The sequence below is a fragment of the Euprymna scolopes genome, chromosome 9 (genome assembly GCF_053919585.1).
Source record: "Euprymna scolopes isolate OS-2025 chromosome 9, ASM5391958v1, whole genome shotgun sequence".
Taxonomy (NCBI): Eukaryota; Metazoa; Mollusca; class Cephalopoda; order Sepiida; family Sepiolidae; genus Euprymna; species Euprymna scolopes.
The window spans coordinates 136,190,235-136,209,249 of record NC_136490.1 but is presented as its reverse complement, the minus strand read 5'-3'; the positions used below and the strand labels follow the sequence as shown (position 1 = coordinate 136,209,249).

Sequence of the window (19,015 nt, the reverse complement as noted above, 5' to 3'; positions counted from 1 at the left end):
AAGTCTGTATTAATGAAATCAATATAACTCGAAAAATTAATGTCTCAAACTACCGATATTATCATTGATTTAAGCATTGTTTAATATTTTCAAACAAAAAATAATCGCAAAAAAAAATTTTTTTACGGTTACATTTATTCTACTATTTTCATTACATTCATGAATGTATAAGATAATGTTCATATAATCCTGGAAAATAAAATTAAATTAAAAAATGGTAAAAATTATATGAACTTTCCATGTCAGTAAGCACAGATGCACAATCCTGAAAAAAGTTTTGCCCATTCACCTCCTCCCAACTAACTGGCGTCAATTTCAGATACGCCTGTTTGTGTCGGTCAACTTTAAATTTCACATAAACATTCTGATAAATTAAAACGTAAGTTAGTGGGGTTTTTTTAGTGCATAATTTTTTCAGTAATTGTAAATTGCTTTCTTTCCACTTTGAATTCTGTATAACTATTAATAAATATTGGTGTTAACTTTTTTTTCTTTTTCCAATGAATTGTCAGTATAATTAATGAATTCAACATTTATACAGATTTTCCTTCAAGTTTAAATTCTATTAATAATTGAGCTTTAATGAATAAATTTTCATTGTAACTTAGTGAATTTAATTGACCCTTTAACACTCGAAATTGTTTTTATGTGCATCCATACTTTGAATTTTGCTGTCGTGTTTGTTTTTTTTTTTTAAGATAAACGAACTTTGTTGCTACCACTGCCATATTTGTGGATAATTATTACCTTTTTTAGCAAAAGTTAAGTACATTTATTGTATTAATTCATTATCTTAAGACTTTAACTTAACATTTCACTTGGAAATAATTCCAGAAACCTTATATTTCTCTTATAATGAATTTGTACATTTCATGTACAGTTTTCAGATTTGAGATAAAATTATTTCACACGTTTTTTTTCTTTGAGAAATTAACTTTAAGCTGTAATCTTTCAAACATAATCAAAAAGTAATCGAAATTTTAAAAAATATTATGATTAATCAGCGTTCAAAACCATGTCCCCTACCCAGTCAGCCATTCATTTTGCATGTATCTACCTTTAAAAAAAAAAAAAAAAAAAAAATTTCATTTCGGACTATTATCCTCATCTTTTCTTGTTTCGGGCAACTATTCCTCTGGCCTTCATCAGGTGGTAACTGCAACAGGATGGAACTCTTGAATCTCCTAACTGCATTTACTGCCTTCCATAGTTGTTGTCTCACCATGTTTTAGCCAAATAAGCCTCTGGCCGGCTTTGGGAGGATTGCAACTGCTATCTTCAGACGTCTCTATCAACTACGCTACGGGCCCCGAAGATAGGTGTTGAATCTCTATGGTTCCAGATGAGAATTGTCTGAAGATAGCAGTTTCAATCCTACCCAAAGCCGGCCAGAGGCTTACTTGGCTAAAACGTGGTGAGACGACAACTATGGAAGGCAGTAATTGCGGTGGATGCAGTTAGGAGATTGAGTTCCTATCCCGTCTAGGCACATATCTTGTTTTAGATACAACTACAAATCAGAATATGGTTTAAACTTTTTTAATATTAAGTTAGTTTTATTTTATCTAACATTATTTTAAAATAGCTTGATTAATGAGCTCTTGTCTATTAGCTGTTGTACTTTATCACCCACTCAGTCTGTGGATTTTTTTTTTTTTTTTTTCCTTACTGGGTATTTTGTGCAGCAACTCTGTAAGTAAGCCTTAATTTCCTCAAATGCACCTATATAGTAAGTTTAATAACATCTATGAAATGATGTAGCACATTTTAAGCCATTTGATTGTTTCATTAGTTTCGTTTGTTTTTTTTTTTTTTGTTCTTTTTTTTTTTTTAATACTTCCACATAAAGAAATAAATCAGTGGTCACTGAAAATGTTTTAACCAGAAGTAGCTAGTAAAGAAAGAAAAAAAATGCGTTTCTATATTATACAAATGAAAAAATATTGAATTTAAAGTTTAACAAATGGTTCAGGTCTTGAATAGTAATATATCCGAAAATCATTTTAAAAAAAAACGATACTGTAGTTCCTTGTCATAAAGTTTTTCGAATTTTAAAACCTTAGTGTCTAATTGAATTCTTTTCTTTCTATTATTCCAGGGATACATGTTTAGAATAACTGGTGGGAATGACAAACAGGGCTTTCCAATGAAACAAGGTGTTTTGTCAAATGGCCGTGTCCGTCTCCTCCTCTTCAAGGGACATTCTTGTTTCCGCCCAAGAAGAGAGGGTGAACGTAGAAGAAAATCTGTTCGAGGTTGTATTGTTGACGCAAATTTGAGCGTGCTCAGTTTGGTTATTGTTAAAAAGGGTAAGTTGAGTTTTGTGTTGGTCATTTTTATTACTCAATCTCAGCCTGTTAAAGAACTTAGACATTCGTTTTGGAAAATCCATGGAAATTATTTTATTAATGTCTGAGGATTCTATTTTGGAATATCTGATCGACACATTGATGCTTTATTGTAAGTTACTTTTGAGGGCAAGAAGAGAAAGTAATTTTTGTGTATGTATGTGTGTGTGTATATATATATATATATATATATATATATATATATATAATAAAGAGGTATATTTTTTTTTAAAAAACGGGAGTGGTTGCTCAATACGTTATTAGAGCTAAATGTTATAATTTCAACCTGGGGGGGGGGGTTGCTTAAATCATTAAAAGTTGTTTCAATCGACAAGACAAAATTATCCTGTCGAAAGAAACAACTTGTAATAATGATTTTAAGCAAAATCCCTAAGGTTGAAATAATAAAAACGTACTTGGGCAGCATTTTCTCCTTTATGCTCGTTTCAATATATATGATAACTAACTGTATATACTCTGCGTTTACCCCGAGCGAAAGGATTGACCACATGTTGGGTTTAGAGAAGCATCCATCTTGTTCTATGAAAATCAAGCACAAAGTAACTCATAGCTTGAACAGGAAGCGACTCTCATAGCTTAAATGAATAAACTTAATGTAATGCCACTAATCCTAATGGGACTAATTACGGCCCTTTCTAACCAGAGGGCATAGCTTTTTTTTTTTTTTTTTTTTTTTTTTTTTTTTTTTTTGTGTGTGTGTATTTATTGTAGATAAACTGAGCGTGGGAGTGACCATTTTTGGTGCCATCTTAACACTCCTTGGTTGTAACCATATTAATTCAGTCTCATGTTTTATTCATGCTAAGTGTTCCAGCAAGTACACATTACTTATTTCCAGTTTAAATTAAATAAATCATCTTTAATGTTATAAATAGAACAATACAATTCTATTACAACAAACAATAACATCAAACTAATTATTTAATGTAATATGCAAATGACGTCACTCGTTGAATACAGATTTCTTTTGAGTAAATCGTACATAAAGAAATCATGCTGGAATAAAGGTGTATATAAATCTGTTTTCAGTAAGAAAATTCGTGAAACGGTGTACCCTTGGACATATTGAAATTGTAAACAGACAGAAATACAATTTTATTTTTTATATATATATATATATATATATATAATCATGTGTTTTATCAGATAAGGATCCCCCCCCCCCTGGATTGTATAAGTAGGTAAGTTTGAATCCTATTTTTTCTTTAAACTGGAATCTCAAATTTCCTGACTGTTAAATTCTTAAACTTACCACTTAATGAGATTTTTGTAAATGATAAATGCTAGAATTCAAATCCAATTTAACTTATTGGGACTATGTAATCAGTACATTTTATATCCTTGAAGATGTTGCATAAAAGTCCTATTTGTTAATAACTGGGGGTGAAATTTAAACTTCATACTAGCCTGGTTGCTCGGGTGTTTGGAGGTGTATTGAACAAAAAAAAAATGTGGCAGGCAGGCTTGAGCCCATACCACGAAGAAGGAAAAGAATATGGGGGGGGGGGTGAAATTTTTGCCGGTGCATCTATCGCCAAACTGAAAGTGGCAAAGGTTTAAAATTAAGGCTAGTTAATTGAAAAGAGGGGGTGACTTTTGAAAATATCGGCAAAAGTGCAACCTCACTCCTTTTTTTAAGTGTCCAGTTGGGGGTGACGGAATTAACGTTTTTAGCAAATTTTTTTTTAGTATTTGTCGAGCTTCAAAACACTACTGATCTTGTGAAAATCCATTGCCTCTGTCGAAAGTTTTAGGCAGACATGCATACATACATTTAAACAGGTGAGATTTATGTAATAGATTAGCTGGTCACTTGGTTATAATACGCTTAAACATTTTAATTTATGTAGATTGTGATTATTATATATTACGAAGAATAATTTGCAAAAAAAAAAATATATATATATATATATATATATGATTCATTAAAATCCGGCCGTGTTTACAAAAGCATGTCAGCCGAATTTAAGCTTGACGATGAATGCCCTGGAAAAGTTAATTCTGATTGTTTTTGTTTTTTGTTTTTTTTTAAATATGCAAGCAAAGAAATGATTTGCAGCAACTTTAAATACTTTTTTTTTTAAATTTAACTTCTTTATAAGAAAAAAATTTAAATGGCGAGATACACTCTGACTTAAACAGGGGATTATTTGATCTGTTGTAGAATGCTCCACCACTGACCTATCTCTCCAGATGACAGTAAATCTGTTCGCTATATATATAAAGAAGGAAATGATTTGCTGAGCTTTAATTTCCCCTGTAAAAATTCTTTTATCTATGAGAGACTTAATATTTTTTACTACTACTAAATGGATGAATTTCTGTACAAAATATTTTTAAGAACACTGCCAGACATATAAATTACCTTTGTGTGAATTTTGCAAAAGATAGGCACAGCTGTTTTGGAACCTATGAGAAAGGAACTCTCACACACAAAGTGACTTTTATATAATAGTAGAAATATTTTACTTGCTTTATTGATTTACTTTATAATTAAGCTGCTTCTTCTATGGTCTTCCTTTATATGCAGGTGCTTAAGGTAACTTGGAACCAAAGAACCATTCTTAGTGTTAATAGTTTCTCATTTATTTGAAGGTTAAAAATACATAAGTAATCACTTACTCTACTGGTGGGTTGGGTGCAAATGGATAATCTGATGTGGAATCAGCATGCAATCCGGATTGCTTGTATTGACTTTAGTTGTAAGCGGATGCAAAGTTTGTGGGATTTTTCAATCTAACATGGCAACTTGATACATCTGATTCAGCTGTACAAATTACAGAAAAATTTTAAGTTTGCATTAAATGACTAAAAATATTGATGAACCATTAAAATAACAAAAGTCCTATTTACTGTTCATAATTTTATATGTATATAATAAAGTGTGCATATGTACGGTAATACCTTTCTATTTCATAGGCTTCCTTAACTACCATAGAGAAAAGTTGGTAGACCACAGAGGTCAAATTTTTTTAATTTTGACCCCCATAACATTTGTTTTAGGCTTAAATCAAATTAAAAAGTTTGTCCAAGTAACCTACATCTAAAATTTCAAGTGTTTAGGTCCAAAATTGGCGGAGGAGTTTGGTAGTATCTGCAAAGGTAAACTCTTTCAACTTTGACCTCTTTAGCAGCCAAATTTTCGCCCAAAACTGATTTAAAAGCTTGCTGTATGTCTACCTTTTTATGTAAAATTTCAAATGTTTAGACCAAAAATTGGCTGAGTAGTTTGCTAGAGACCAACGGTCAAATCTTTGTAACTTTGAACCCTTGGCAGCCAAATTTTCGGCCATTTCAAATGTTTAGACCAAAAATTGGCTGAGTAATTTGATAGACTGCAGAGATCAAATTTTAACTTTGACCCCAATTTTGCCCCTTACCATTTGTTTTTGCTCAATCAAATCAAATTAAAAAGTTTGACCCATGTCCAAGTAACTTACATTTAAAAATTTTAAGTGTTAAGATCCAAAATTGGCAGAGGAGTTTGGTAGTTTTCAAAGGTCAAATCATTGAACTTTGACCCCTTAACAGCCAAATTTCTGACCAAACCCCGATTTTAAAAAGGGGTCCCAAATCTGAATACCCCTTATATCAAGTCTTGAGTCTTTAGACCGAAAATTGACAGAGTAGCTTGGTAGGGAAATGTACATATACAGAAAGACAATTTCACTTTTATAGATATATAGATTATAAAAAATTTTACAAATTATTTGTACCCATTTTTGTACAAAAACCTATGAACTCTATTAAAATGATTTTCAAATAATGAATTTATCTTTGTAGGTGAAGGGGAAATTCCTGGCTTGACAGATACCACAGTTCCTCGTCGTCTTGGACCCAAAAGAGCCAGCAAAATCAGGAGATTGTTTAATCTTGCTAAGGAAGATGATGTCAGGCAATATGTTGTACGCAGACCAATTCCTCTTAAAGAAGGAAGTAAAAGTAAGTTTTTTCGCTCTTTCCAATTATTTGGAAAATTTACACAAATGAATTTCTTCTGACTAGCAATATAGTCCTTTAAAACATTCAAACATATCAAACGGAAATTCAAAGTAAATTTATATGAATGACTCTTGCAATGGTATAAACCATTCATTTATTGCTAAAAAGTGCAATAAAACACTTTATGTAAACTGCTGTTCCTCTTACCATAAATGTATAAATTTTCTCTTTACTATAGCCATTTTTGATTTCTAAAATGTATCATGTGCCTTATTTATAGGAGGGTCAATATTTTGCTTTTTAAATAACTTTCTTTTCAATTTGTGTTTCTAATTAATTTTTAGTCATTATACAGTTGCAGTTCTATAGTAAAAATTTAAACTCCATATGACTCAAGTTAATCTTTGATAGTTATTTCTATCTTTTTTTTTTTTTGTTCCCCGATTTATTGAAGATGGAACCTATGCTTTCAGTGATGTCCGTTAGTCTGAACTAGCCAGATAACCGCCCATTAATTTTTTCCTGAAATTTTGCCACAAATTCTATTTCATTAAATAGATGTGCACAGTAAAAAAAAAAAAAAAAAAAAAATTGCATATTATTTTTTTTTTTATTTTTTTTTTTTTTTTTTTTAACTTGGCCAAAATGTGGAGCCTATTGTTCTTAATATAAATCCAGTATGGGTGACCCTGGCAAAATTCTGGTTTGCGTCTCCAGGAACTTTCAGTGCTAAAAACACCTGTTTTTTGTGGCTCTTTTTTCATATTTCTCAACAAAAACTTTGTCTGACTATATAGTGGTTTTTCACGGTGTTCAACTCCATACATGTTAAGGCCTAAACTGCACTGTTATCCATTTACACTGGGATTTGGTGTCCCTAGTGGCTAAAAAGAGGTCAAAAATGACACTTTACCCTGTAGCATTTGATCCATTAATTAGATTTTCCTGAAATTCAGTATGTTTTTTTAGGGCTTAATATAAAAAATAAAAAAAAAATGCCTTTTTGGAGCTTATTTTTCATATTACTCAAGAACTTGATATGCATACCTATATAGTAGTTTTCCATGGTGCTGAATTCAAGTATGCATGTTTTACGGCATGAAACTGCATTGTGTTTTTTTTTTTTTTTTTTTTTTTTACTGGGATTCGGCATTCCCAGGAGCTCAAAAGGGGTCACAAATGCCTCAAAATTGCAAAAGATAACTTTTTACCCCATAACTTTTAGGATTTTCTGAAACTTGGCGAAAATGTGAAGGCAACATTTGCCCTTCACACTTCTCGCATTCATTTCTTCACTATTTTATTTTTATTTTTTGTGGCGTCATCTCACATGCAACACAAGAGGTGGACCGTGCACGCGCTGCTTGTTCTTTTATTAAAAGTTAAAAGTAAATCCTATCCTGTTTATCATTATCTTAGAACCATGTTAAATTTTATCTTGAATGCTTGTGTATTTACTTGATATTGAGAGACAAGTGCTGAAAATTTTTGCAATTTGTATTGCTTTGCATATATATTGAACAAATTTAGAATTGTTATTTTATCTGCAAAGTTTTCTTGTTTGATATTTAAAAATTAAAAAAAAAATTTTTTATTTTTTTATAGGCAAAAAACCGAAGTCTAAGGCTCCCAAAATTCAACGTCTCGTTACTCCTATGGTTCTTCAACGCAGAAGACATCTCATGTCTATGCGAAAGGCCAGATTTGCTAAGAGACGAGAAGAAGCTGCAGATTATGCTAAACTCCTTGCACAAAGGATGAAGGAGCGTAAAGAGAAGAGGAGAGAGCGCAAGCAATCTTCCATGTCTAAGAGCCGAAGTGAATCTTTGGCTGCTAAGGATGCTGCTAAATTGGTCCCTGCTTCTGCAGTTGCTGCCGCTAAAGCTGCCATGAAACCCACTCCAAAACAGGCCGCGAAGATTGCGGCTTCTAAAATAGCTGCTGCCAAGCTGGCTGCCGCTAAGGGTGGCAAACCAACATCAGCTAAGACAGCAGCAAAGATTGCTGCTGCTGGCAAACTGGCCACTGCAAAAGCCACAGCAATTAAGGGTGCTGCAACTAAGGGTACCAAAGGAGAAAAGCAAACGCAAGGTAAACTCAAGCTTGCTACGAAAGCTGAAACTGCCAAGGCCACTTCAGCTAAAGTATTGGGCAAAGGGCCTAAAGGTGCCGGAGGCAAACAACAGCCACCTGCTAAAGTACCGAAGCAGCAAACCCAAAAGGCTGCCCCTAAACAGGCCAAGACACCCGTAGGTAAAGGTGGTGCGACCAGACCTGGCACTGCTAAGCCAGCTGCAGATAAAAAAGGAGCAAAACCAACAGCAGGTAAACAAGAAAAGGCTAAGTCTGCTGCAGGTAAGGCCCAAGCTAAACCCACTGCAGATAAAAAGGCAACTCAGGCCAAGTCTGCTGCTGGTAAGACTCAAGCCAAACCAACTGCAGATAAGAAAGCAGCTCAGGCCAAACAAGCTGCCGGTAAGACCGGTCAGGCTAAACCTGCTGCTGGTGCAACCAAAGGTGCTAAGCCTGCTGCAGGCAAACCAGCTAAACCTGCCGCTGCTGCTGCTAAGCCAGCCGCTGGTAAAGCCGCTACTCCCAAGGCCGCCAAGCCTGCTGCCACAGGTAAAGCTGCCACCCCTAAACAGCCAGCTGCTGGTAAAGGTGCCACGCCAAAACAACCTGCTGCTGGTAAGGCTGCAACTCCTAAACAGCCAGCCGCTGGCAAGGCTGGAACCCCTAAGCAAGCTGCTAAACCAGCTACACCTAAACAACCAGCTGCTGCTAAACCTGCGGCAGGTAAACCAGCCACCCCTAAACAGCCTGCTGCTGCTAAGCCTTCAACACCCAAACAACCAGCAGCTTCTAAACCTGCAACCCCTAAACAGCCTGCAGCTGCTAAGCCTTCCACACCCAAATCAACGCAACAGAAGTCAACACCTAAAGCAGCCAAAAAATAGATAACTTCAGTGTAAAAATAATTATGAAAATAAAAATTATGTTGGTCGCTTATTCTTGTTTTCTTTGTTTTTTGTTTTTTTCCTTTGGTTATATTTAGTTTTATTGCAAACTAGCATGGATACCCAGCGTTACTCATGTGGACATGAAATTTTGTTTGGACAAAGCTGTTATACCAAGGTGTTGAGCACCCTCCTGAAAAAAATTAATCAAAAGAACTTTTTGCTTCAAAATTGCAATGGGTGACCGTGCAACCGCAAAAAAATTTAGCCATGTATACAGGTTCGAATCTGAAAGGTGGGGGGTACTTGGCAATCGTTTTTTTGTCCACCAGACCACGATGACTTATCACATCATGAGTCTGAAAAAATAACGTTTATAAACAAACTCATGCATGACGTGCAAAAAATGGCATCACGAAACTTCGCGTCTCGTCACCATTGCGAAATTTCTTGAACCACCGTTCTATCACTTCGTTAGTGGTTTCTGGGCCAAATGCATCATTGATATCACAAGCTGTACTGTTGAAAAACCTGCAAAAAAAATGAGATTGGGAACGGTAACAAAAACATGATTCGATAGAGCAAAAAACACGCTTCAAATATATATATATATATATATATATATATTACTTCAGAAATCTAATATATAAAAGGCAAAATGTGTGTTTGTATATCAGCCAAAAACTTGCGACAGACATGTTGGAACCTAACCAGACTGATACGTTTTCAAGCTTGATGTTTTGGACGACAAATATTTAAAAAATTGGCCAAAAACATTAATTCTTTCACCCTCAACTGTTCAGTCTTTACAAGGAGGGGTCGGTTTTTGCAAGTCATTGTTGCCTTTTTCCTTCGCGTTACGGGTTCAAGCCTGCCTGACTACTACTACTGTCTTTTTTCTTTTACTTAACACATCCGTGCAACGCCAGGTACCACTGCTAGTCCTATATAAAAGTTATCGTTTTTGTATCTAATAAACTTAAACATATAAATGTATATTTGTGTAAAAGATATACATTGGTTGAACTGCCAAGTTCCAATTTTAACCCCCTTAGCTTTTTTGCTAAAAACAAAATCCTTAATTTTGTGTGTGAAGTTAGATTTTGTATTATCCTATTGACTGGTCGTATCCTGAGTATTTCAGTTGATATAACTATTGACCTTCAGTTGTATCTTGTAAAATTTAAGAATTTCAAACAACTTTGGATTTAATATGTACAGCAGAATGTTAACACCGGTTCTCATTAAAAAGTTAAGCCTGTTTAGTACGATATGGGTGGCGCCTCTTTGCAAAAAGCCTAACGTCATCTTCCATAACTGAGATATGCATGCGACTGTGGACTAATTATGAATCTGATATTCCCTAGACACTTCCTTTATGAGAAGTAGGGGTACACCTTCCTACATTTAATGCCACTGGTTTAAAGGGTCTTGTGCAGATTCCCTAATTTGAAGAGGGTCAGGAGTTATATCAACCGAAATGTGAAAATACTTAATGAGAACAGTTGTCAGAATAAAACAAATTATCAATCCTCAGTATCCAAGCAATCTGACTAATAGAAAAGTTATAAGCTTCATCTCCCTTCAGCATTAAAAGGGTCAGCCCAACTAACTCAGGTGAATGCCATACCACAACAAATACAAAGCTGAAGTTTTGTATGAATTCTTACCTGTTTTTTTATATATATATATAATGGGGGGGGGGCTTGCTTAGTGATGAATGCAGTTAGCACTTTTTCCTTCCTAAACATTCTATGGTTAATATGAAATGTGTTATTGTGTTTGGATGTTTATTGCAAATCTATTTTTCAACCGATCTTATCTTAAATCTGACTTTTTTTGTTAGCTATCTCACACACACACTAGCTGGCAGGCCAGCGTTCTTTGCTACCATCTGAGCTAAGACCACATACACATCAAAAACTACAAATTAACCTACTTAAATGCATGAATGTACATTTGCATATGCATAAAGGATGTTCCAATTTTGATCGCCTTAACAGCTCTGATTAGCCCATGTATCGAATTTCCAGTCTGTAGACCAAAATTAGACTGTTCTGCGTGCATATGAAGTTACTTAATATGCACATATACAGGGTGGTCAAAAAGTCAGGTAACATGTTAAAGGTAGAAAAAACAATATGATCCATTATAATCTCTATTCGTTTAATATTATTTGTTTAAATATTTGAGTGTAATATATAAACTACCCCTCCTGATTTCTGGCTTTGGGGCTATGTAAAGGATAGCGTTTATGGCAAGAAGCCTGATACAATAGCGTCTTTAAAGTTATTTATTGAAGAGGAGATTGCGCGGATATCAGCTAACATGATTACACGTGTTACACAATCAGTGGTTAATCGCTTCCAGCGATTGATAGAGAGAAATGGACGACAATTAACAAAATAAACATATTTCATGTTTGTTTCATTTTATATTTCAATGTATGGTACTTAAATATACGTGTATTGCTAATATCGTTTTTCTTTAAAATGTTACCTGACTTTTTGACCACCCTGTAGATAATAATATAATATACTACTAAAGTTCATTTTTGGAAACTTTCCAATATTTATTTTAATTTTCAATACATGAAACACAATGATTAAACAAATGTTTATGCAATGTAAAGCCTGGACAGGTCTGATGAAAATGTTTTGTGTAGCCATTTGGAATGTATTGTTTGTCTTGTCAACTATTGGTAGTTTTATTAATAGGGGGACGCAGTCGTAAAATATCCTTAAATATCTTTTAATTCATGCAGGTTTCATACTTATTAGACAAATCTCTATTGAATATTATATTGTACCTAATATATAGTACTGATTTCAAAAGTTAAAAAAAAATGACTTTAGTGTCATCAACTGGAATCGAAAGAAAAACATTTCGCGCTCCAGACGCATTCCTTACCGTTGCAGCTATTCACAGATAAAGATTTGAAATTAAATAATCTCAAGCTATGAATGGATTTGTGTATGCACAAAAGTAATTAAAGTTGAACGTTTTTACCTTTCAAATTGCTGACGTATGTTTATGCATTATTCATCCAAAGGTTTTACTCGTTAAAAACCATCCTTGGTGTATGATTACTAGAGCTATGACAACAGCATATTCTTTTTATTTTGATTCTTGTCACGTGTGCATCCATTGATATTTTATATGCTTTTATATATAGTGATGTGGTTTTCGTTTGATTAACTGTGTCGGATATCTACTAGTCAAAACAATGAAAAGAATATGCTGTTGTGGTGCTAATGATTATTATTTCAGTGTTATATGGCGAATAGTTTAAAAGTTTATCGGTTAAATATTTTCACACGCACATACATCTAGTTTTATTTATATAGATTAGTGGTACCTGTGGAAATTTCACAACAGTATCTTTCATATGTAATATATAGTTGTGCATTCTGTGAACGTTTAACATGGAGACCTGTAATATTATCACAGCTCTTTTGTAAAGTGCTTATCTAAGTAATCTGGTTAATGTAGTTTCAGAATATCTGATTCTTAAATTTTATCTCCAATATCCTCATAGGAGTCTGAGATACGCGTGATACAAACGTTATGCACTCCCTGCTGCCAACAAATCGCAACCTAATCCTCGTGGATTTTATGTTTTCTTCAAATTCTTTTCTCTTGATCCTGATCATGGTTTTCACATTGACGAGTGTTAGGGGAGGCGCATGCGGATTTAAGGGTAAAAAAAAATATATCACAATGAGAGGAAGAAATAACACTGCTCCATCGTTTAACATGTATTAACCTCTGCTGGATTTGGTGTGACACCATCTATTCTGTCGAGGTTAGCTTTCTGTTAATTTATTTTGGCCGGTTCATTCTCTCAGAAGCATACAATCTGCTTCCTTGCGTGTCCAATGCTAGGCTCGTACTGACCCTCATTAATAACACTGGTGTTTATATAAGAATTTTCTGGAGTCGAGTATCAATGTGTCAGTTATGCGATATGGCTGTGACCTTTGAATCGCATAACCTATTTTGAGACCTACGACTCACATAACTTGACTTGATTATCTGTGTAAACATATCCACTTTCTGAAAGGGATCTATTTTTAGAACTAATTTTAAAATTTGAACTTCAAAACTTTGTTTTGTCGTTTGATAAACATTCGCCCTGTGCTTTTCTCTTCTGACCCATTTATAGTATCACAGACAAATGGAAAAACTACTATATCATTATACCATCTTTTGACAGTACTCATGGATCCAAGTTGGAAGACCCATGTATATTTTAGTTTTATGTATGTTTTAGTGTATGACCCAAAAGCAACATCATTTTTTTTTTTTTTTTTTTTTTTTATATATATATATATATATATATATATATATATATATATATATATATATATACACACACACACACATTGCGTCTTCTGTGATCAAGTGATTTTATTTATTAAAATGGAGGATAGAAGGTGATAACTTACTATGAACATTAAATTATCCATGTATATACTAACAATTTCATGTTTGTAGTTTATCATTTTCTATCCTTTTTTAATAAATAGGATCTCCTGATAGAATAATTTATAATCTGGAAATTGCGACAGAAGTACATACAGTATTAATAAATAGATTAGGTGACAATGCAAATGTCTGAATTTCCAATATTCTATTATTTGACATTTACAGTCTTTTTACTTTGCTGTTTCCTTAGTTACTCTCAACTAAGATGTCTGTTCAATTTATTCAACCAGAACTTTGTTCGTTCTGTCATTTCTCTGCATCCTCAGAAGGATCTAATTACCAGCAGCCCAGCATTCACTCACATGTAATCTTCCATTACCGGTAGAATCGAATGGGTAGCAGTTTGTAATTCATAGCTTGCTAACGGTTGACTGCACATAAGGAAAACTTTTTCTTCAATTAGGCAAGAGTTTTGTAGATGTCATCATAAAAATCTGTAGTTTATCAGAGTACCTACTATTAAAATACTTGAAAACAGCAGATGGATGCAACATTTCATCGATGGGACAGAGGTTGAAGCCTAGCTGATAGACTGGGACCTATTAGGTTGGCGACTTTTTTGAGCCCTGTCTAGGAGTGAGAGACTAGTAGCAGATGCACCAGCCTAAATGTAACAATACTCCATACATGGGCGAATGGTGGCCTTGTAGAGATACAGGATACTCTTGGGTGTAAGTAACTTCCTAGCACAATAGAGAGCCCACCTTTGCAGCAGCCTAAGCAATACCCTGAATATATTTGTTCCAATTCATGTTCCCTGTGATTGTTAAGCTGAGGAGTTTGAACAAAGTACTTTCAGATAATGTATCATTAGCTATGGCTATTGGTGGTTGAGAAGATTTCTTGTAATTATTAGAGGAAAAAAGCTTAGTCTTAGTGTTATGTAGTAGGCCGAACACAAGAAAGTATTTAAGTTTATCTGCCTGTCTGTATGTTATCGATATATATCTCGATCTATTTCTGTATCTATCTGGAGAGATAAACAAGAGATGAATATGAAGAATGTTGATAAAAGTTGTCAAAATATAATAAAATCATACCATAGACAAGTGTCGTCGGAAGTATGTGTGGGTCACATGGTTCTCGTTAGCTGAGAAGAATAATTGGACGTTGAGCAAGACGGACGGTTTAACAGGTGCCCCCCCCCCTCTTCACTGGAAAGGGAGATGACGTCTCAGAATGGAGACCTAGAATTAACCACTCAAGCAAAGATATTCACTTGCGGTCGACACCTGGAAAGTGAATAAAAACTAGAAAACCAGCCATCGTTATGGAGTGAAATGTATTCATTCAAACAGGTTCCCAGTCTCCCCTCCAGGAACAAGATGAATTCCAAATGAACCAAGATCAAAGACGCATGAAAATAAGTTATGTTGAAAATGCATATATGACACACACCTGCATATGAACATTTAGACGATCACAGCATAACTTAGGGTTCAGAAAGTGAAGAACCACCATAGACATTTAGTGACACGTACATACATTCCGATGAACCCTTCGTCACAAGTACATATCTCTGTATGCCATGTTGATATCCCATTATACAACATTAGCAGCATTGAATGCTACCATCCATTTTTGTTCCCGTTCCACTACAGATTGGAGGTCTTCCTCTAGGGTTTCTGCCATTACCTTAGATATGTGTTTATTCGTTTTTCCCTTGAATCTCTTATAAAGCGTGGTATCATCATTAAATATACCCATCTCAGAAACAATTTTATCAGGAAAGTCATTTATGAATATTAGGAATAATAAAGGTTCAAGGATCGACTCCTGTGGTACATCCATATTTATATCATACTAGCATTTGTGCCCGGGTGTTTGGAGGTGTATGTTGAGCAAAAACAAAAAAAATTTTTTTTTAATTTTGACCCCTTAACATTTATTGTTTGGGGCTCAAATTAAGTTAGATCCATGTCCAAGGAACCTATATCTAAAATTTCAAGTGTTTAGACCCAAAATTGTCGGAGTTCTCAAAGGTCAAATCGTTGAACCCCTTAACAGCCAAATTTCTTGCCATAAACCGATCACAAAGATTTTCCCAAATCTCAGTACCCTGTACATCAAATTTCGTGTCTGTAGACTTAAAATTTAGTTATTGTGTAGGGAAATGTACAAACACACAGATACACAGAAACGTTCACTTTTATATATATTGCCCGGGTGTTTGGATGTGTATGTTGAGCAAAAAAAAAAAAAAAAAAGTGGTAGTAGGAAGACAGGCTCAAACCCGTACCGCGAAGGGGGAAAAAAACAGACGTCTTTGCAGTTACAACCACCGCCAAACCTGAAGTGACTTATGTTTAAATTAAGGCTAGACAATCAAAAGGAGAGGATATCTTCCAAAAATATCGGCAAGAAAAGCTACCCCCCCCCCTGTAGAAAAGTGCCTAGGTGAAGAAATGAATGTTTTTAGCCAATTTTTTTATATTTGTCGTATGAAAGGTCGAACTTTAAAACGATACTGATCTTGGTAAAATCCGTCGCCTCTGTCGAAAGTTTTAGGCAGACATGTAAACATACCTATACATAAATGTATGTATGTATGTATGTAACTAAAAATTTTGGACCCACACCGATGAAAAAGCTTGCCCAATCTCTGAATACCCTTTATGTAAAATTTCAAATATTTAGACCAGAAATTGTCTGAGTAATTTGGTAGAAACCGCAGAGGTCAAATTTTTTTTAACCTTGACCCCTTAAAATTTATTGTTTTGGACCATCGAGGACAACCTGGATTCTTCTCTTTAAGGATTTAATATTAAGTATTCATCTAATAATACCATATGATCTGATTTTGTGAGATAATAATTGCTGCGGCACCTCTTGGTGTCTCATTAGGGGATGGTGATTGTTGTCACTCTCTGCCGTCATTGCCTCTCAACTTATCTGTGGTGGAGCAATTCTGGACAGATGGCATGTTAGTTGTTTTTAGGTTGTTAGTAATCATCCTATATGCCTTGTTCCACTCGACATTGACCTTTACAGAACGAGCTTATGCTGCTGAACAGTATCCTGCAGTCAAGTAGCACAGCTTTAAAGTTGACAGGCATAACATCTGTGCCTCAGCTTGCATCAATCAATGACTTTGAAGTCATTTGATTGGGTTGCAAGGTACAGCATCTACATAAATAAATCTGCGGGTGTTACAGGATGTTGACATGACATTTTGTATACATGTTGAACAGTGTAGGGGTCAGAACTAAACCTTGTGAGAGGTTTTTATTCTGCGTCCTCCACTTGCTCTTTTTTCCCTCCATCTATAAATATAAAAGCGAAAATGTGTGTATGTATGTGTGTTCGCTTTTTCTGTGTGTCTACAAAAGGCTTCTTTCAGAAAAGCGGTCGCTCGCTTCACAACTTTTTAAAACTTTTTATATCACATATAAATTGTAATAGCTCACAGTTAACAACGAAGCTCGCCTGTCTATTTAATTTGGTCGATTTCGGGAAGATAAATATTCAACATTTGTCGCTCGCCGCATGTGGGTTAGTCTTTTTCCTATAACATCTTGGAGGGGAAAAAAAAAGCGTTCAGCAGTAAATGAAATCCCGCAGTCAAACTCGACCTCATTAACTCATTAAAACGGGCACCTGCTAAATTCAAGTAATTAAATAAATTCAAGCGTGTTTCCGTAAGCATGTCGCGGTTGGGCAATGGTTAACATCGCACGTTTTTGTTTTTTTCCACAACTTTGCCTCAACAGTTCGGGTTTGATCCTCATACTTACTTTTTTTTTTTAACCCCCCCCCTACACACCTCCAAACACCCGGACAACGCCGGGTACCCCTCGCTAGTGTATAAATATAAAAGCGAAAATGTGTGTATGTATGTTCACTTTTTGTGTATGTCTGTAAAAGGCTTTTTTCGCTGGACTTCTCGGTCGGCTCATTCCTTCTTAAAACTTTTTATACGCTGTCTAAATGATAATATCTAAGAGTTATGAACGGGGGTCGCATGGGTATTTAATTTGCCTGACTTTCATGCGCTATTTTTTCCAGATTTTTAGATTGTCGCTTTTCAGTATAAAAAAAGCAAAACCGGATTCGAATCGGCAGTTCCCGGTGGTCTCCGGAAAGCGATGTAAACATTTGTCAATGTCAGCTTTTTAGCGTCATATCAAACAATTGCTTTCGTCTGGACACTCCCCTAATAAACGGGAGCTGGTTTTTCCCAAAGTTGGGTAAAAACAAACAAACCGAGTTATTGACCTCATTAAAAACGTTCCTACAGAAAATGTTAACTGCTGATTAGCTATTGTTTACGTCGTCATAACGCTCGCAGAATATGTTAACTCCACGATTTCCACTTGACCTCATTAAGTCATTAGGTGCGAGCACCTGTCAATTCTCTTCCTACTTAAATAAATTCAAACGCCTTTCAGTAACTCTATCTGGCTGATTGGTTAACGTGTCATTTTTTTTCAGATTTTATTTTCCAACTTCACCTCAGGGCTTTGAGTTCAATCCTACCTACCTACTAAAACTTTTTTACCCCCCCCCCCTCATGTTTCTCATCTGGGCAACACCGGGTACCTCCGCTAGTCTATAGCATAAAAGCGAAAATATGTGTGTGTGTGTGCATTTTTTTTGTATTTGTAACAAAAGCTTCTTTTTTTTTTTTTTGGAGGGCGCTCAGGGGTGGGTCACTCATTCAAACAACTTTTTATATACTCCATAGATTATAATATCTCACATTTACAAAACGAGGTCATCTCTTGTCTTTTATTTGAGTGACTTTTATGTTACAAAATTCATGCTGTGATTTCATTTCTCTATGGTGTGATGGTTGATCTAGAAAAGCAGACGTTGACGTTCGTTTAAGCACCCGCTTTTTTAAACGTTTAATTTCAACTATTATCACTTTCCTGCCCTCGGAGCGTTGTGGTAAGTTATCAGGCTATTTGCCTCAAGGCTTCGGGTTCCTACCTCCCTACCAACACTTTTTTTTTTCTTTTACACCTACAAACACCCAGGTAACACCGGGCACCCCCGCCAGTCTATCTATATATATAAAAGCGAAAATGTGTGTTTGTATGTATGTATGTGTGTTTATATGTCTCGTAAAAACTTTCCACACGGGTCACGGATTTTCGCTAGATCAGTATCATTTTAAACTTCCAATCTTCGCCCGACAAATATCGAAAAATTGGCCAAAAACGTTAATTTTTTCACCCTGAAATCATTAGTTTTCTACAGGGCAGCAAAAACCATCCTCTCATGACAAGTTCGGTTCTACGCATGCGCAAATGACGT

At 35.0% G+C, this 19,015-nt stretch overlaps 1 protein-coding gene across 1 annotated transcript in view; it reads left to right on the top strand.

Moving 5' to 3' along the window:
- Window positions 1-9,320, top strand: part of LOC145284862 (uncharacterized) — a 29,190-nt gene extending 19,870 nt beyond the window's left edge. The window contains exons 3-5 of the mRNA XM_080133865.1: window positions 2,099-2,309; window positions 6,153-6,311; window positions 7,917-9,320. Of these exons, the coding sequence (XP_079989991.1) occupies window positions 2,099-2,309; window positions 6,153-6,311; window positions 7,917-9,268 (1,722 nt within the window). The 3' untranslated portion in view covers window positions 9,269-9,320. The remainder of the gene's footprint in view (window positions 1-2,098; window positions 2,310-6,152; window positions 6,312-7,916) is intronic.
- Window positions 9,321-19,015: the final 9,695 nt, after the last annotated feature.